This window comes from Chaetodon auriga, chromosome 20 (genome assembly GCF_051107435.1).
Source record: "Chaetodon auriga isolate fChaAug3 chromosome 20, fChaAug3.hap1, whole genome shotgun sequence".
Classification (NCBI taxonomy): Eukaryota; Metazoa; Chordata; class Actinopteri; order Chaetodontiformes; family Chaetodontidae; genus Chaetodon; species Chaetodon auriga.
Genome location: NC_135093.1, coordinates 20,497,960 through 20,512,012, shown reverse-complemented (window position 1 = coordinate 20,512,012; position 14,053 = coordinate 20,497,960). Strand labels below are relative to the sequence as shown.

General features: G+C 40.5%; 1 protein-coding gene across 1 annotated transcript; it reads right to left on the bottom strand.

The window, feature by feature from the left end:
- Positions 1-9,131: 9,131 nt before the first annotated feature.
- cyp26a1 (cytochrome P450, family 26, subfamily A, polypeptide 1) lies at positions 9,132-13,632 on the bottom strand. The gene is made up of 7 exons (XM_076759993.1): positions 13,259-13,632; positions 12,572-12,796; positions 11,484-11,765; positions 11,176-11,325; positions 10,894-11,028; positions 10,128-10,274; positions 9,132-10,009 (listed from the first exon to the last, which is right to left on the bottom strand). Exons 1-7 carry the CDS (start codon positions 13,445-13,447, stop codon positions 9,671-9,673), a joined length of 1,467 nt encoding a protein of 488 aa, XP_076616108.1. The 5' UTR covers positions 13,448-13,632; the 3' UTR covers positions 9,132-9,670.
- Between the last annotated feature and the right edge of the window lie 421 nt (positions 13,633-14,053).

Here is a 14,053-nt window from a genome sequence, read left to right as displayed (position 1 = left end):
CAACTGAGACACTTGCATGCATGCATGAATGTGTGTGTGAATTTGAAAGTGATTCTATCCAAACACAAGTATTACTTTCACAGTCTCTTAATGGCTCTGTTGTTTGACAGGGAGTAAATGAGACGTGACCTCCAGACTCCAGACTCCAGACTTGGACACTTACTGTAAGTTAGAGGTGGCTCAGCTGCTGTGAGTCACCTGCTTAGAGAGGATCTTAGCAACTATGATGAGAAAAACAAATCAGCAGGGATCAGCAATCTTAGACCATGTATTGTATTGTATGGCCTGAGCTTCATCTGATGAGCAATGCTGTTCTTGGCCAGCACTAGATGTTATTTCATGTGGGGACATCTCATAGTACTTGGTGTAATTTTCATCTTGACATTGTCCAGAATGACAGATTCAATCACTGGACTGCTCGCACAGGAACAGCCTAGCGTGTTTGCTTATGGTTGACATGATCCTGAACAAATGAGGAGAACTGAGTGATATTTTAATGGGAATGTGCAGACAGCACTGGGGTGGAGATCCTGCTGATGCTTGCTGCTGACATCCTAGTGAAAAAAAGCACGAAAACTGCTAGCATATCAAGATTTCAGCGCCTGAATGACATGATGAGCACACTGAACTCCACGTCCACTGCATGCAATTTCATCACATCTGCTTTTAGATACTTTATGGCTGTACCTTACTCGTTTTATTTACTGTAAGTAGAACACTGTCTAATCCTTTGGAAAAATCATAGCATTCCTTCTCCTACTTCACAGACTTCAGAGGAGAAGTGACAAAAACACTAGTTTAGCTGTACATGAGGACAAAAAGGCATCCGAATCTGCTTTATTGGCTTGTATGTGTACACACACTATTAATTTGATTGGTGTATATATAAATATATATAAAAGCAACAATGACCAACAACATACACTGTGTTTATACAAGTCAGCTGTTTCTGTAAATTGTAAACAATACAAATAATACAAAGAAATAATGTAAATGTTGAGTAGCTATACATTAAGTGGGTGGTTATGTGCAGCAAGTATGCATCGTCTATAGGCCTATACACTATATACAGCGTGCATCATTTATATTTCACAGTGATGGATGATATGTACATGTTAAAAAACAAGTGAAACCCACCTGCCATGCAGCCAGTGAACACACTGACTGGAATGGCAGCATATCGTCAGCATCCAGTGGGCATTGGGTTCATCAATCACTAGTTTATGGTATGTCTTTTGTCCATGGTTCAGGGTTCTCAGTCAAACAGCTAGATCTAAACTGCACCAAATGTTCATCATTGTACAAAGCAACAGGTGTATCTGGTTTTGCATTGACCTCTCAGCGGCCTCCCAGCCTGTCCACAGCATAAAGTACAGTGTTGGAGTGTAATGGCAACTCTCGGATGATAGTACAAGTTAAGCACACATCATTGGTTGTGGCGGAGGAGATGTCATGCAGATTGGTTCAAAGCCCATGCTGTGCCCTTAAGAAGGTGGCTATGTTGCTGAAATGCCAGACTGTTCTGACAACGTGTTTGGTACAGACACCTTCTGTGTTACAGGTTTGGGAGAAAGAGGAACAGCTAATATGACTTGAAATGATGTGACTTGGACTGTGATTATTTCTGTTGTCTCTTCTGCTTCCCTTTGACCTTTTTGCCAGCATTTTTTGCCTACATTCTTCACTGTAGTAACAACATTTAAGGCTTTTATTTTGGAAAAAGGATGAACTGGATGGATACCACCTGACAATGCTTGTTGCCTTCAAGTATAATCTGACATGCAGTACTGTAAAATTTTAGGCCCCCAAAAATAATTTGTGTAGAACAGTTACAATGATCGGCTGCTGCCATTTGTAGAATGTAGTTGCTCTTTAACATTTAAGGCATTTCACCACAACAGTAGTCTGTAAATCTGGAAGTGTTGATGTAATAAGCACCTCTCTCCCAGGGTGCTGAACTCTATCTGACCTGCTGAACTTGTCAACAGTCTCTCAAATTATGAATAATCACAGTGAGCTACCAACAGCCATGGTAATGACGCTATTAGCATCTCTTATTGGGCACTCATATGACTCCACAGCAGGGGCTGAGGAGCAGGCAGACGCCGTGCAAACACAGTTTGAGGAGTTAACGCTCCCATTGACTTACATTGACTTCCCCAGCACAGACACCATAAGCCAATTGACTCTCAATGACCTTGGTAATCAGACCAAATAGCTGCCCATTGAAGTTAAAGTGCACCCTCACTGTGCCTGATTAAGCATACATGATAGCATTAAGACGAGTAACTTTCATCTGATAAGATTATATCCTTCTGCTGACCATTTGTTTGATGTAAACAGACATTTTTAGGGCGGTGATCAGCTTGCATACAGTTCCATGTAAATTTGAAATATGAAAGAATAAATGCTGGAAAACATTCTGTTGGCAAGTGGCCATGGTGTAAGTGGATTCATTCCTTTCGCATTTGGACGTTCAATGATCATAATGGATTTAAATCATGCTTTCAAAGATAGGACTCTCCTGCATTGCAGTCGTGTTTACCTTGTTTCATTCTCTGTGATAGAGAGCAGTGATCAGACTTAGACTTGGACTTAGACTGCTTCTTTATTGATCCCAATTTGGGAAATTATTTTGTTGCAGTAGCAATTAAACATACAGACATAATACAGAATGTATACAAGAATTGTTTAAAAAAGTAACAAAAAATATAAACAGGAATAATAATAAAAATATAACTAACTAAATAAATAACTAAATATATAGTTATATAATATGTATTATAATGTATAATACAGATTATATAATAATAATATAAGAAAAAATACAATATAACTAAGTATCTAAAGTATACAAGTATTTACAGCAAAAATTGTGCAGTTTCAGATGATAAATCAAATATAAACCTTAGACTGTATGTGCAATATTGCAGTAGTGCAGATAATATGTAAAATATTGGGGTTTAACTGTTTAATTTTCTATTGTACAGTGTGATGGCTCGTGGCAGGAATGATTTCTTGAAGTGGTCCTTGTGACAGTGGGGCTGGAGCAGTCTATTGGAGAAGGAGCTCCGCTGTCTGTCCATGAGGTGGTGAAGAGGATGTTCAGGGTTATCCATCATGGATAACAGTCTGTCCAGTGTCCTCCTCTCCACCACCTCCTCAAAAGTGTCTAGTTTGCAAGTGATTGCAGTGAGCAGAAACTTTGCAGTGGTGACGGCTTTGCTACAAAGGATGATTCAATCTTGCATGGTGCACTCAGCTACAGGATAGCTTCAGCAGCATGTGCGTAAACTCTGAAGCTATGAAAGAGTCTATAAGAGAACATTCCCTTCATGGTGCATTCTCAAAAAATGCAAAGCACAGGATTTAGAAAACACAAGAGTTGGCTGTAGGAAAGCACTGCAGTTAAAAGACAAAAGAACAAGAGAAAATAAAATAGAGATGTACAAGGAGAGAAGTAAACACACACTAACCTCAGGAACATGTCCAGACCTCAAGAACATATTGAGTTACTTCACTTTAAAAATGGTCCCAAAAAGTCTGTGTTCTTGAGGAAATAGCTCCATCACCAAACTATTTTCAATTTCAAAACAACATGCACTTTTTTCCCCCCTTTTTCTCCATTTGTTATAGCGCACAGTGTGCGAGCACATACCCTGGCATTCAGTCCTTGTACTTAGCTCGTACCACTGTTATGAATACAGAGAGATAAAATAAATGTTATTTTACTTTGCGTAAAATGGTACACAGGCATATTATCCTAAAGGTTAGGCATTTCTAGTAGATTCTGTTGTAAAAGAGATAGAGGAAGAGATGACAGGCAGAAATGGTTTAGAAAAATCAATCCATCCATAGTGCATGGGGGAGATTTCATTTGCACCAAGACACTTATATACTGTAGTTTACAATACACAATGCACTGTTCCAGGGATATTTCAAACCTGGAAACCAAATACAGACAAAACTTAAGAAAGCAGGCCTGATTTTGGTGTCCTTTTCCCTCTTCTTTCATTTCTGTGGTTGTCTCTGCTTCCTCCTGCCTCTACCCCTCACCTCGCTCATGTACTGTTCATGGCAACAAAGTGGTTTGGTGTATAAAAGTTCTGCCTTCAATAACACTACTTCACTAGCTATTACAATGATTTACTTTGGACTATGTTCACGCCTGAGGATCTAATTGAAAGCAAGCTAGTTTCAATACTCTTTCAACACTGTGTTGTAAATTCACTACAATGGTCACAAATTTAGATGAAAATGGCCTTGGCCATGCAAAGTTTTGTCTCCACTGGGTGATGGTGAACAATGGAGGGAAGCAGACGCTCTTTAGAATGAGCAGAGGAGGCAAAGTTCAGAAAAGTTCATTCACATCGTTCGAGGGCTGGACCAGTGGGGATAGGATGGCCAGACATAAAGGTGTCAGCTACAATTTACTATTACAATTTGGCCATTAAGCTGAAACTCTTATCAACAGTGACTTACAATTAGTACAACAGTTCAGCATTTGTGGATCCAATAATCGCAAGTAGCACAGTAATAAACAAGCGCCAGGGACAACAGCACAATGCTAAGAAGTCGACGAGGAGTGGAGGGAGGCCGGGTGTAAATCAGAAGGGCACCAAAAAGAGAAACAACTTGTGAAAGAGGCCAAAGCACATCTGCCAGTAAAGCTGCCACTAGCCCGCAGAAACACTGGCTCTCAATTACCAAGCTAAGTAAAGACTTAGAAGAAGAAGAAGAAGAAGAAGAAGAAGAAGAAGAAGAAGAAGAAGAAAGTGTTTCAGATACGTGAAGTCATAATATCTCATGTGGCTGATTAGACTGAGGACAGTTTACAACATTCACTATCAATCCATGCATTTACATGCATAAGTAACCAGGTTGCTCAGAGAAAGCAGGTTACACAGCCAATCAAAGAACCCGTTTCTATGCACTGTAGTGACCTGGTTACTGTGAATCTGCGTATACATGCAACAGATCAGGAACCAGATTTCTCTCCTACCACAGACCTTATCTTGGAACCACAGCATTCTGATTTTACTGTATTGATTGGTCAGTTCTGACTTGTTGCTCTTTTCTTGTCTGTGTGTGTGTGTGTGTGTGTGTCTATGTTGGACCATACTGGCAATGCAGTGAGGATCGACAGACAGACTGACAGACAGATAGCTGGAGCACAGCTTTTCTTTACAATGCAAATCTTGTATCACAATAACCAGGTTTCTTTTTTGAATGAGTCATGGATTCAGGCAGACAGTACACCTCCTGAATAGGACGGGAAAAACAAACCCACAATCCAATGGGATGGGAGGATGGCACAACGAAACATGCACAACAATATATTGCTATGGTGATGTTTACAAAGAAGGGAAAAAAAATAAGATTCTATTATTTTGTGTCTATTATTTTATGCAATTATTATTAGTTTTCTCTCAATATTTTACTGTAAACTTAAAATTAATGTCAAATTCCCTCCAAAAAGTATGGTCATTCATTCATTGCCAACATGAAAAGTTATTTATTTTAATATCTCAGTATTCTGATCATATAACTTTAGGTGTTGTTGCACAAAAATTATATATACCTCATGATCAAAATCAAACCTGTTTTCTCCTCATGTGAGGGAGATCCGTAACATCAGGCTGTAAATTCTGTTGCAGATCATGACAGAATGTGAAAATATTTTATCTTTGATGGCAATGCCGTCAGCTGTTACTGTTGCCGTATTTTCTGCTGGCCTCAGCTAATTTTACCTGTATATTCTCTCAGTGATTTCTGGTTTGCCAGTTTGTCTGCTGTCTACCTCAATTGATATGAATGTAACATAAGAACTTGTATACACACTGAATGTTTCTCAGTTTATTGTTCCAATAATATGGCTATCTGCTGCATAATAAAGGTAAAGATAATGTGGTACTCGTGGTTTTGAGTGCAAAAATGCCGGCGTAACCACTAAAATGAGATGGGCTATCAACCAGAGCGTAGTTAGCCTAGCTTAGCATTTGACTGGACCGCTTGCCTGGCTCCATCCAAAGTATACAAGAAGTCAATATGACGATCACACCTGATTGCTCAGGTGTGTGAAAGTGTAAAAGTAGGCAGGGTTTGAACTTCTCTCTCTCTCTTTTGTCATTCCTTACATGACCATTTCCATCAACATCGTGTCAGCCCTGTGCACCATATTGTCATTTGTAAGATTCAAAATAGCCAAAACCACTTTTACCGTTGAGGTCAGTATCAAACGCAGCACAGCCTTCGTACATGGTGTGTGTTCTGCCAGGTGAGTCACCTGGGAACCCCACACATAATGCTTTAATAATGTAGCCTAATTCCAGCACCCATTGCTACTTCAACTTCACCTGCTGAGATACTTTTAGCAGTTAAGGTGTCCCTTTTTCAAGAGTCTCACTCACTCTCACTCATCTGAAATTTGAAAGAAATGTTAATAATTGGTTTACAAAAAAAAAACAACAAGCAACAGTCTGAAAGTGAAGTCTTGACCATGAAATTTTGTCAATGAAAATATGTGGGAACCCTGCATGAGCAGGTGGCTCATTGGCTGATAGGTGTGTGGATGCACATGATTGATTGTTTCTTATATTTTTAAACCATTTTAGCTTTGTTTTGTAATGTCATGTCATTTGTAATGTCTTTTATGATGACCCTGCTGAGGGCGATGAAAGCTGAAATCTGTTGGTTTGACATTAAAGTTGTTAATACAACAAAGTCACTTGAGTTTTGACGTTTCTTCATTTTCTCCCAGCATTCCATCGCTCCCTCCATGTATGGCACCTTGGTGAAATGGTGTTTGAATAAAATTTGAATGCTAAATGTTTGAATGATGCCGGGCAAGTGTACATTTAATGTTTCATGAATCTCTAATGAACAATTCAAACTTTGGTTAGAACCCAAACAGAAAAATCGCCAAAGTGCGAGATCTCTTCAGACAAATGGGAGTGACACTATTAGCACTCAGCTAGTATTAGCCCTTTAGAGTTGATATTTTTACAGCTGGTTTTCGTCACATATTTATGAAACCTTACAGTCACTTGGCAAGTAAATTAAGCCACCCATGGTAGTCTAAGTCCATTTATTGCATGAACAAATGCTAGCAAACTTGTTTACTCATTTGTTAGCTACATCCATACTAAGCCAGTTGAATGTGGAAACACTAGTTAATGCTACTTGTTTTCAGTTCATGTCAGTGGACAGAAAATGGCAAAATCTTTTGTTGCTCCTCTTTAGTTCGGCAAAGAAACAAACAAGGAAACTGCTGTTGAGCAGCCAGTGTCAAGAGTTTCTGGCAGGAGGTGGCTGGCAGTTTATTGGACCAATAGAGGAGCAGCTCAGCCGCACCAAACAGAATCCCTGCCCATAGAACATTTGTCCATTGACTGTAAAGACCAAGCTCAGAAACACTGAGAAGCACAGAAGCAAAGAAAGACTAAGATGTTCAATGAAAAAATGAGAATTGCAAACTAGAAATAAGAATAAAAAACAAAGAATAAGCCATGAAACAGTCATGTTAAAGAGTTTCAGTTATTGTTGGATAGTTTGTGGTCCCACATTTCTTTGTTTTTAATAATGGCCAAAATGAATCCAGTGCACTTTGTATGACTTTGTTTCTAGCATACTTTTTTTCATCTGATCATCAGCTGATCTCTGGAGCAGCTGCAGTCTTTTTAAACACATCCACACTTTTGAACTGCTGTTCAGTGACCACCTCAACATAAACACCTTCAACAGTCATCCATTAACTGTTTGTTACTCTAAATGTGAGGAAAGAATCTTATCTCTGACCCCGCAGTAGTCATGTTTCCAAGCTATTGGCCTACTTCCACTGTTCCACTGGAGGTCAATACTGGTTCAGTGGCCTGAAACTGAACTGATCAGTATGAACTCTATTTCACCCTGTCTGCTCATCTGCCAGGGTCATCAGCCCTCTGCTTTGCTTTCCTTCCTTCTATGGATTCTGCTATTTTCCCTTTCCCCTCACAACTTATTGATTCTATAAGGATAATGGAATCTCTCTCTCTCTCTCTCTCTCTCTCTCTCTGTGTGTGTGTGTGTGTGTGTGTGTGTGTGTGTGTGTGTGTGTGTGTGTGTTACGACCACCCACTGTCTATGTGTACAGAGTAAATACATTAACTGTCATCAGCAAACTTTACCTGGTGTTTCCAAATAAACCACAGAGAGTTGCTCTTTATCTCGTCATTTCCAATGTGATTTAAGGTGAACATGAGCACAGCAGTAAACCTATTTATTCACACTTTAGCAGTGTACATACAGCCTGTTTTTCCTTCAACTCTGTTTTGTCAGGTTGTCTGAAAGTAAGAATATTCTTGATGCAAGAAGACCAGTACATCACGTTTTAAATCAGTATTATATAAAAGAGACTTATTTGTTTTCATTCTGAGAGTGAGATGGTAAGATTGTATCAATATTTTATGTGTTAAGCATAAAAGCATATTAACAGTGAGCAGGGGAAACAGTTAGCCTGACTGTCTAAAGTGAAAAAATACTTTAAAAAAACAACACACCAACAGTTCTAAAGGCCACTAATCAGCATATTGTATCCTGTTTGTTTATCCATACACAGAAAAAGAAATGCATGTGCTGGATGTCTTGGCAAACTACTGCCAACATAGTCACTGCACCTTTATGAAAACCAATAATAAAACTAGTACTCAATGACCACATGTGACAACCTGCACTATAGTCAGAACAGAAGTGCAGGGTGAGAGGATAAACAGGTTTATGAAGAAATAGTTCAAGCTTGTCATGTTTTTAAGAGTATTCCACCTATTTGGCATTGCATCCATATGACCCACCCATATGAATTGATGCAGCTGAACCAGAGATATTGTCTATTTGACTTACTGGTAAAACCTGACCAATAATGCAACGCAACCACCAACAGTTCAGAGATGTGCATGTTATAAATGAGCTTTAGTCTTTATGCTAAGCTAAGCTAACCTGACCACAGCTCTGCACTTAGCACGCTTTTGATTTATCTCAATCTTTTCCATAGACTCAGAAAAAGGGCAAATTGGTGGATTTCTCAAAATGTTACATTATTTCAATAAATTACAGTTTAACCCTTCAAATTAAATGAAATGACAGAAACCAAGATTCTCCACAAAACAGTTTTATTAAATAAAAAGCCCATACATTATAACATAAGTCACTTAAATAAGTTGGGGTAAGATACAAAAGTTATATAAACAACCTCTACATTACATATGTACATAATCCTATAGATACACCTCTGAGCTGATTAAAGTGTTCCACATCGTGTACAGTGCCTCGCGTTTAGTTTATTCATATCTTTAAAAAAATATATACAAATCCAATGTATTAACAACATAATATAGCATGTAAAATACGTTCTTAAATCATCTACAATATGTACAATTTATGTCATGCATTAAAATCCACATTGACACAAGCTCCAAAAGCTCAGAATTCCAAACAGGTTTTCATTTCATGTGTAAATGTGGCCTTTGATTTGTTTCCTAAAGAGAATGAATGCTTCCAAAAACTCTCTAAGTACCTTGATTACACTGTAGCTCCCATGTGGATTGAGAGGTAAAACACAGATGATTTGAGACTTTTGGGAAACTTCACATTCTGCTCTACATTGCTTTAGGAAACAACCCTTTTTCATCTCTGTTTAATTTTGTACATAGCTGGTAAACTTGGTTGGCAGATTGTCCACAGGATATACAGTAGGTCCTGTTTTCATAGTGGGTGGACCATTTAAAAGAGTCCAGTGGCAATTTGTGACCACTTCTACAAGGAAGATTTTCAACAGGACCTTAGCAAACTCCTTCCCCACACACATTCTGGAGCCCCCTCCAAATGGGATGTACTGGAACCTGGAGGAGTCGGTGGAGGGTTTGGTCATGAAGCGCTCCGGCTGGAAGTCTTCCTTGTTGGGAAAGATCTCTGCAACATCATGGGTGTCACAGATGCTGTAGATGACGTTCCAGCCTTTGGGAATTTGGTAACCCTGAAGTGGTTAGGGGAAATGATCAGTTAACAGACAGGTTAATAGGAGATTTCAGTTGTATCTCTGCAATCTCCCATTTACACATTTATGTTGTTCGTGGAGATATTTGTTAACTTACATTGAGTTCAAATGTCTTGAGGGCCACTCGGAAGCCTCCCGGAACAGGAGGGTTGATCCTCAGAGTCTCTTTAATGACACAGCCTGTGTATTTCAACTGCTCCAAGGACTCGATGTTTAGACTCTCGAGGTCCATCCCCTGCTCCTCCTGAATGGCACAAGAGGCAAGGCATAGGAAGATATTAACCAAAGTTGAATTGTAGTGGGTGAGGAATGGAATTACACTAGTTTTAGAATGATGATTTTGTATTGCAGTAAAAATTTCAGTGGTTGAATCAAAGAATAATGGTAGATGCTACAAACTGAAAATTATCAACATCACTTGTTTACTGTAGGTTAGCTCATTAGCCCTACTAGCCTTCCAATATATAACATATCTTGCACTCATTAGTTTCACAGAGAAAGCTTTAATGTGGATGACTACCTCTGTGGCAAGTATAGGTTACACAAATCCCATTTTAATGAAGTAACTATATAACACCAGACAATTGAGCAAATTTGATCTGCTAAGGAAGACCATGACATGTATTGAAAACTCATTAAAAATAGTAAGCAGACTGAGCTTGAGACCCTTTTTGGTAAGCTACTGTTTGCAAGGTCAAGAATGACATTTTCCTGCTCATAAATATACATTCATACTTCATAAAATGAATGAGATGAATTCAAAGTTGCTATGTTGAACGTTCAGTGTAACGAAAATGCAGCAGCCACTATTTAAGCTGCTGGAACAACAATTTATAGAACTAAAGCTGTACAGTGTAAATTACCTTGCCCAGCAGTTCCTGCCTCAGTCTATCCACAACTTCAGGGTTCAGGCCCAGGAACATGACCAGAGAGGTGGCTGTGCTGGCTGTGGTTTCATGGCCCCCAAACAACAGCTCTGTAGCAGACTCCTGAATGGCCTGGAAGCAAAAATGTGTACACAGAATCAGTTTAGGCTCTAACCAAAACCATGGCTTATACGAAGAATAGAGGATGCCTGAGATGTCTTGTTTGGTGTTTCATAGATGGAGTTTGATTCAGTAGCTGTAATGTGATTGTGTCACTACCTGCATGCTGATAGGTTCCCCGTTCTTCTTGCTGCTGTCTATGAGCTGCTGCAGAGCGTCTCTGTGTTTGGACTCCTTGTCCGATTCCTGAACCTTCTTCTTGATGTTCTCCTCTATCTTGGAGTGGATGAAGTTCCTTGCCTTCAGACCCTGGAGGGCAGGAAAATGGAAGAGGTGGATTGAAGGGAGAAGGAAATAAGGCTGCCAATATTGGAAAATCCCTGCTGCTGCTTAATTTTGAAATTTGATACATGTTAAAAGCTCAAAAGAGTGAGTGTAGCTACATGGTGATGAAGTGCCTCTCTTACCCTGTACAGGCCGCTGAAAGGCACATCGATGGGCAAAGAGAACAGATTCTTGATCATTTCCTCAAAAGCTTCCACAAGCTGCTCCTCGTCGGTTTTGATCTGCTCCGGCTCGAAGCCCAGGAGGATCCTCATGGCTATGCGGAACATCAGTCGCTTCATCTCGAGATAAACCAGCACGCAGGAGTCTTTGGCGAGCCACTCCTTCACTGCAGCCCTCACCTCCTCCTGGATGACAGGGATGTAGAGCTCTAGAGCCTCTCTGGAGAAGGCCCGCATGATGGCCTGGAGGACAGGAGGGAGGTTGGATACATGAAAACATCATCTAGTATTATCCTCCACCCAAACTTAATTCCCCCCCCCAAAAAAAAGACTCAAAAGATACTTTTGGCACTTTCTGGTCTCCCACTAGAGTAGATCTTATGTTGTCTTAGTGCAGTACAAAAATCTAGTATCTGTCTGTAATTCAGCCCATAAGGTTGATTTTTTTTTAGAGCAAGTTAAGCGATCTGCCAGTGCATTAAGAATATTTCAACCTGGTTCAAGTGTAAATCTACCAATACTTTTTTATATATATATATTCTGTATGATTTTAGAGAAAACTCTTCAAAAAAGTAGATTTCTATTGAAGACAGGTTGAGATACTTGAACTGCACTGGCAGATTTTTTTTTTTGCTTGAGCATAGGCTTCGAGGATCCACTGATCAGATATTGGCTATTTATTTGCTCAGTGTGTTTAATTATCAGACAAAGTATTGAACAGACTATTTATTATTTAAAGAACTGAAACAGTCACAACAAATGTTATTTATTGTGCTCCATATGATAACTTAAGTAAAATTTAAAAAAGATATTTGCTCCTCATTTTACTGATAAATATAGGAGCAAATCAAAATGTACTGTAAGGATACTATAATCTGAGAAATCATTTTGTTCTTGGAAAGGACAATGTCTCAATAACGAAGGTTATAATAAAAAATTACTGAGAGTTTCAGACTAAACTGAGCAAATGAAGTGGATTCTAGCCACTACGATACGTTTCACATCCCACTGTAAGTAAGGCAAGCAGGGTTTCAAATGAAGGAACTAACCTTCTTCTTGGTCTTGTGCTGGGCTCCGTGCACGTTGGACAGTGTGTCCGAGCCCAGGATGGTGCGCACAGAAGCGGGCCACTGCACGGACACGAGCCTGTGCTCCCCCATCAGGATGTGCCTGACGTTGTCCGCGCCGGTCACACGCACCGTGGGGTTCCCGAAGAGGTGTGTGCGGTAGATGTAGCCGTACTTCTGCCGTTTCATCCGCAGAAACTTTCTCCTCTGCAAACATGAGCACACACACAAACCGGTGAGTGACGAAGACACACTGATACAGATCAGAAGCTTACACACATGGTGACATGCAGCCCACTACACTTAAAATACGCACACAAAGCTAAACTGATCAATAAATACTAAGTTGAATGAATCAATACTACTACGATGGCAAAGTCGCAGATTAGCTGCAAATCCTTAAGATTAGATTCAGTATGGTAGTCTAGATTTAAAGTGCAATCGTTTATTTACTCCAGTTTAACACGATCTTTAACCCTGTATGTGCCATTAGCGCCTCATGGAAGCGCACGGAGTTTAAAGCAGTACTATTTGTTTACCAATGTGAGAACCCTTTGCCTTGGCAAAAGTTCAAATCTCATTTCCTCATGCCTGAAGCACCCTGATCCACGTGAGGAAAGAAGTGTTTCCGTGTGAAAGGACATGTCAGCAGCGGTGTGCGGCGCTTACCTGGAGGATGAGCTGCAGCGTCTCTCCGATGAAAGGTAAGCCCATGGATCCGGGGGGCAGCGGGCTGGCGCAGCTCGGATCTCTGCCTCGGATCAAATAAACCTCCCACAGCTTCACCGCCACCAAAAACAGTAAGAAAGGAAGCACGATGGTGCACAGGAAAGTGGCCAGCAGTGTGCTCAGGGCCATGATGCAGCGGCTTCAGTGACAGGCGGCGTCTTGTACGAGGTGGAGTGGCTCAGGTGAAGCTCTGTCAGCGATAGAGGCTCTGGGCTGCCCATCCTGCGCTTTTATAGGCTGCCAGGACTGCGGGCAGCCCGTTACCTTCTCCTCCCTCAGATAAATTAGTTCACTCAAAGTTCATCTTTAATTGTGGGTGTCGCTCGGCCCCGCCTCCGGCCTGTACTGGCTGACTTGCCTCACCATTTGTTACAAGGGCCGCATCTTTAATCCCTACCTCCTGTTGCACGCAGACAATCCGCGGCGGATTTCACTGAGAAAAGGTGATGATTCCCTCCGAGACAATGGAAGCGCAGCCTAAGCCGCCTTTGTTGGCACTAAAGCGGCTAGTTTACACACTCATTACCTCGGCTTAAGCCCCGCTTGTAGGATCAGTGATCATACCTGCAGGGCGGCTTGCATTCAAGAGCAAAAAGCTTTTAAGCAGCACATTTTCAGATGCTTCAGAAAATGGAAAGAGGCTCCGGGTTGAAGAATGTCTTAATCCCTCGCCCCGTGGGTCTCACTGGTGCCATTCAAAGTCCCAACGCTTCTTAGTTTAGTTCAAGTTATAGG

Coding starts and splice junctions, on each gene's coding strand:
- cyp26a1 (XM_076759993.1), bottom strand. CDS start 13,447: ATGGCCCTGAGCACACTGCTGGCCACTTTCCTGTGCACCATCGTGCTT. Junction 10,275..10,893: donor GGCAGGAACTGCTGGGCAAG/GTAATTTACACT, acceptor TGTGCCATTCAG/GAGGAGCAGGGGATGGACCT. Junction 10,010..10,127: donor TCAAGACATTTGAACTCAAT/GTAAGTTAACAA, acceptor TAACCACTTCAG/GGTTACCAAATTCCCAAAGG.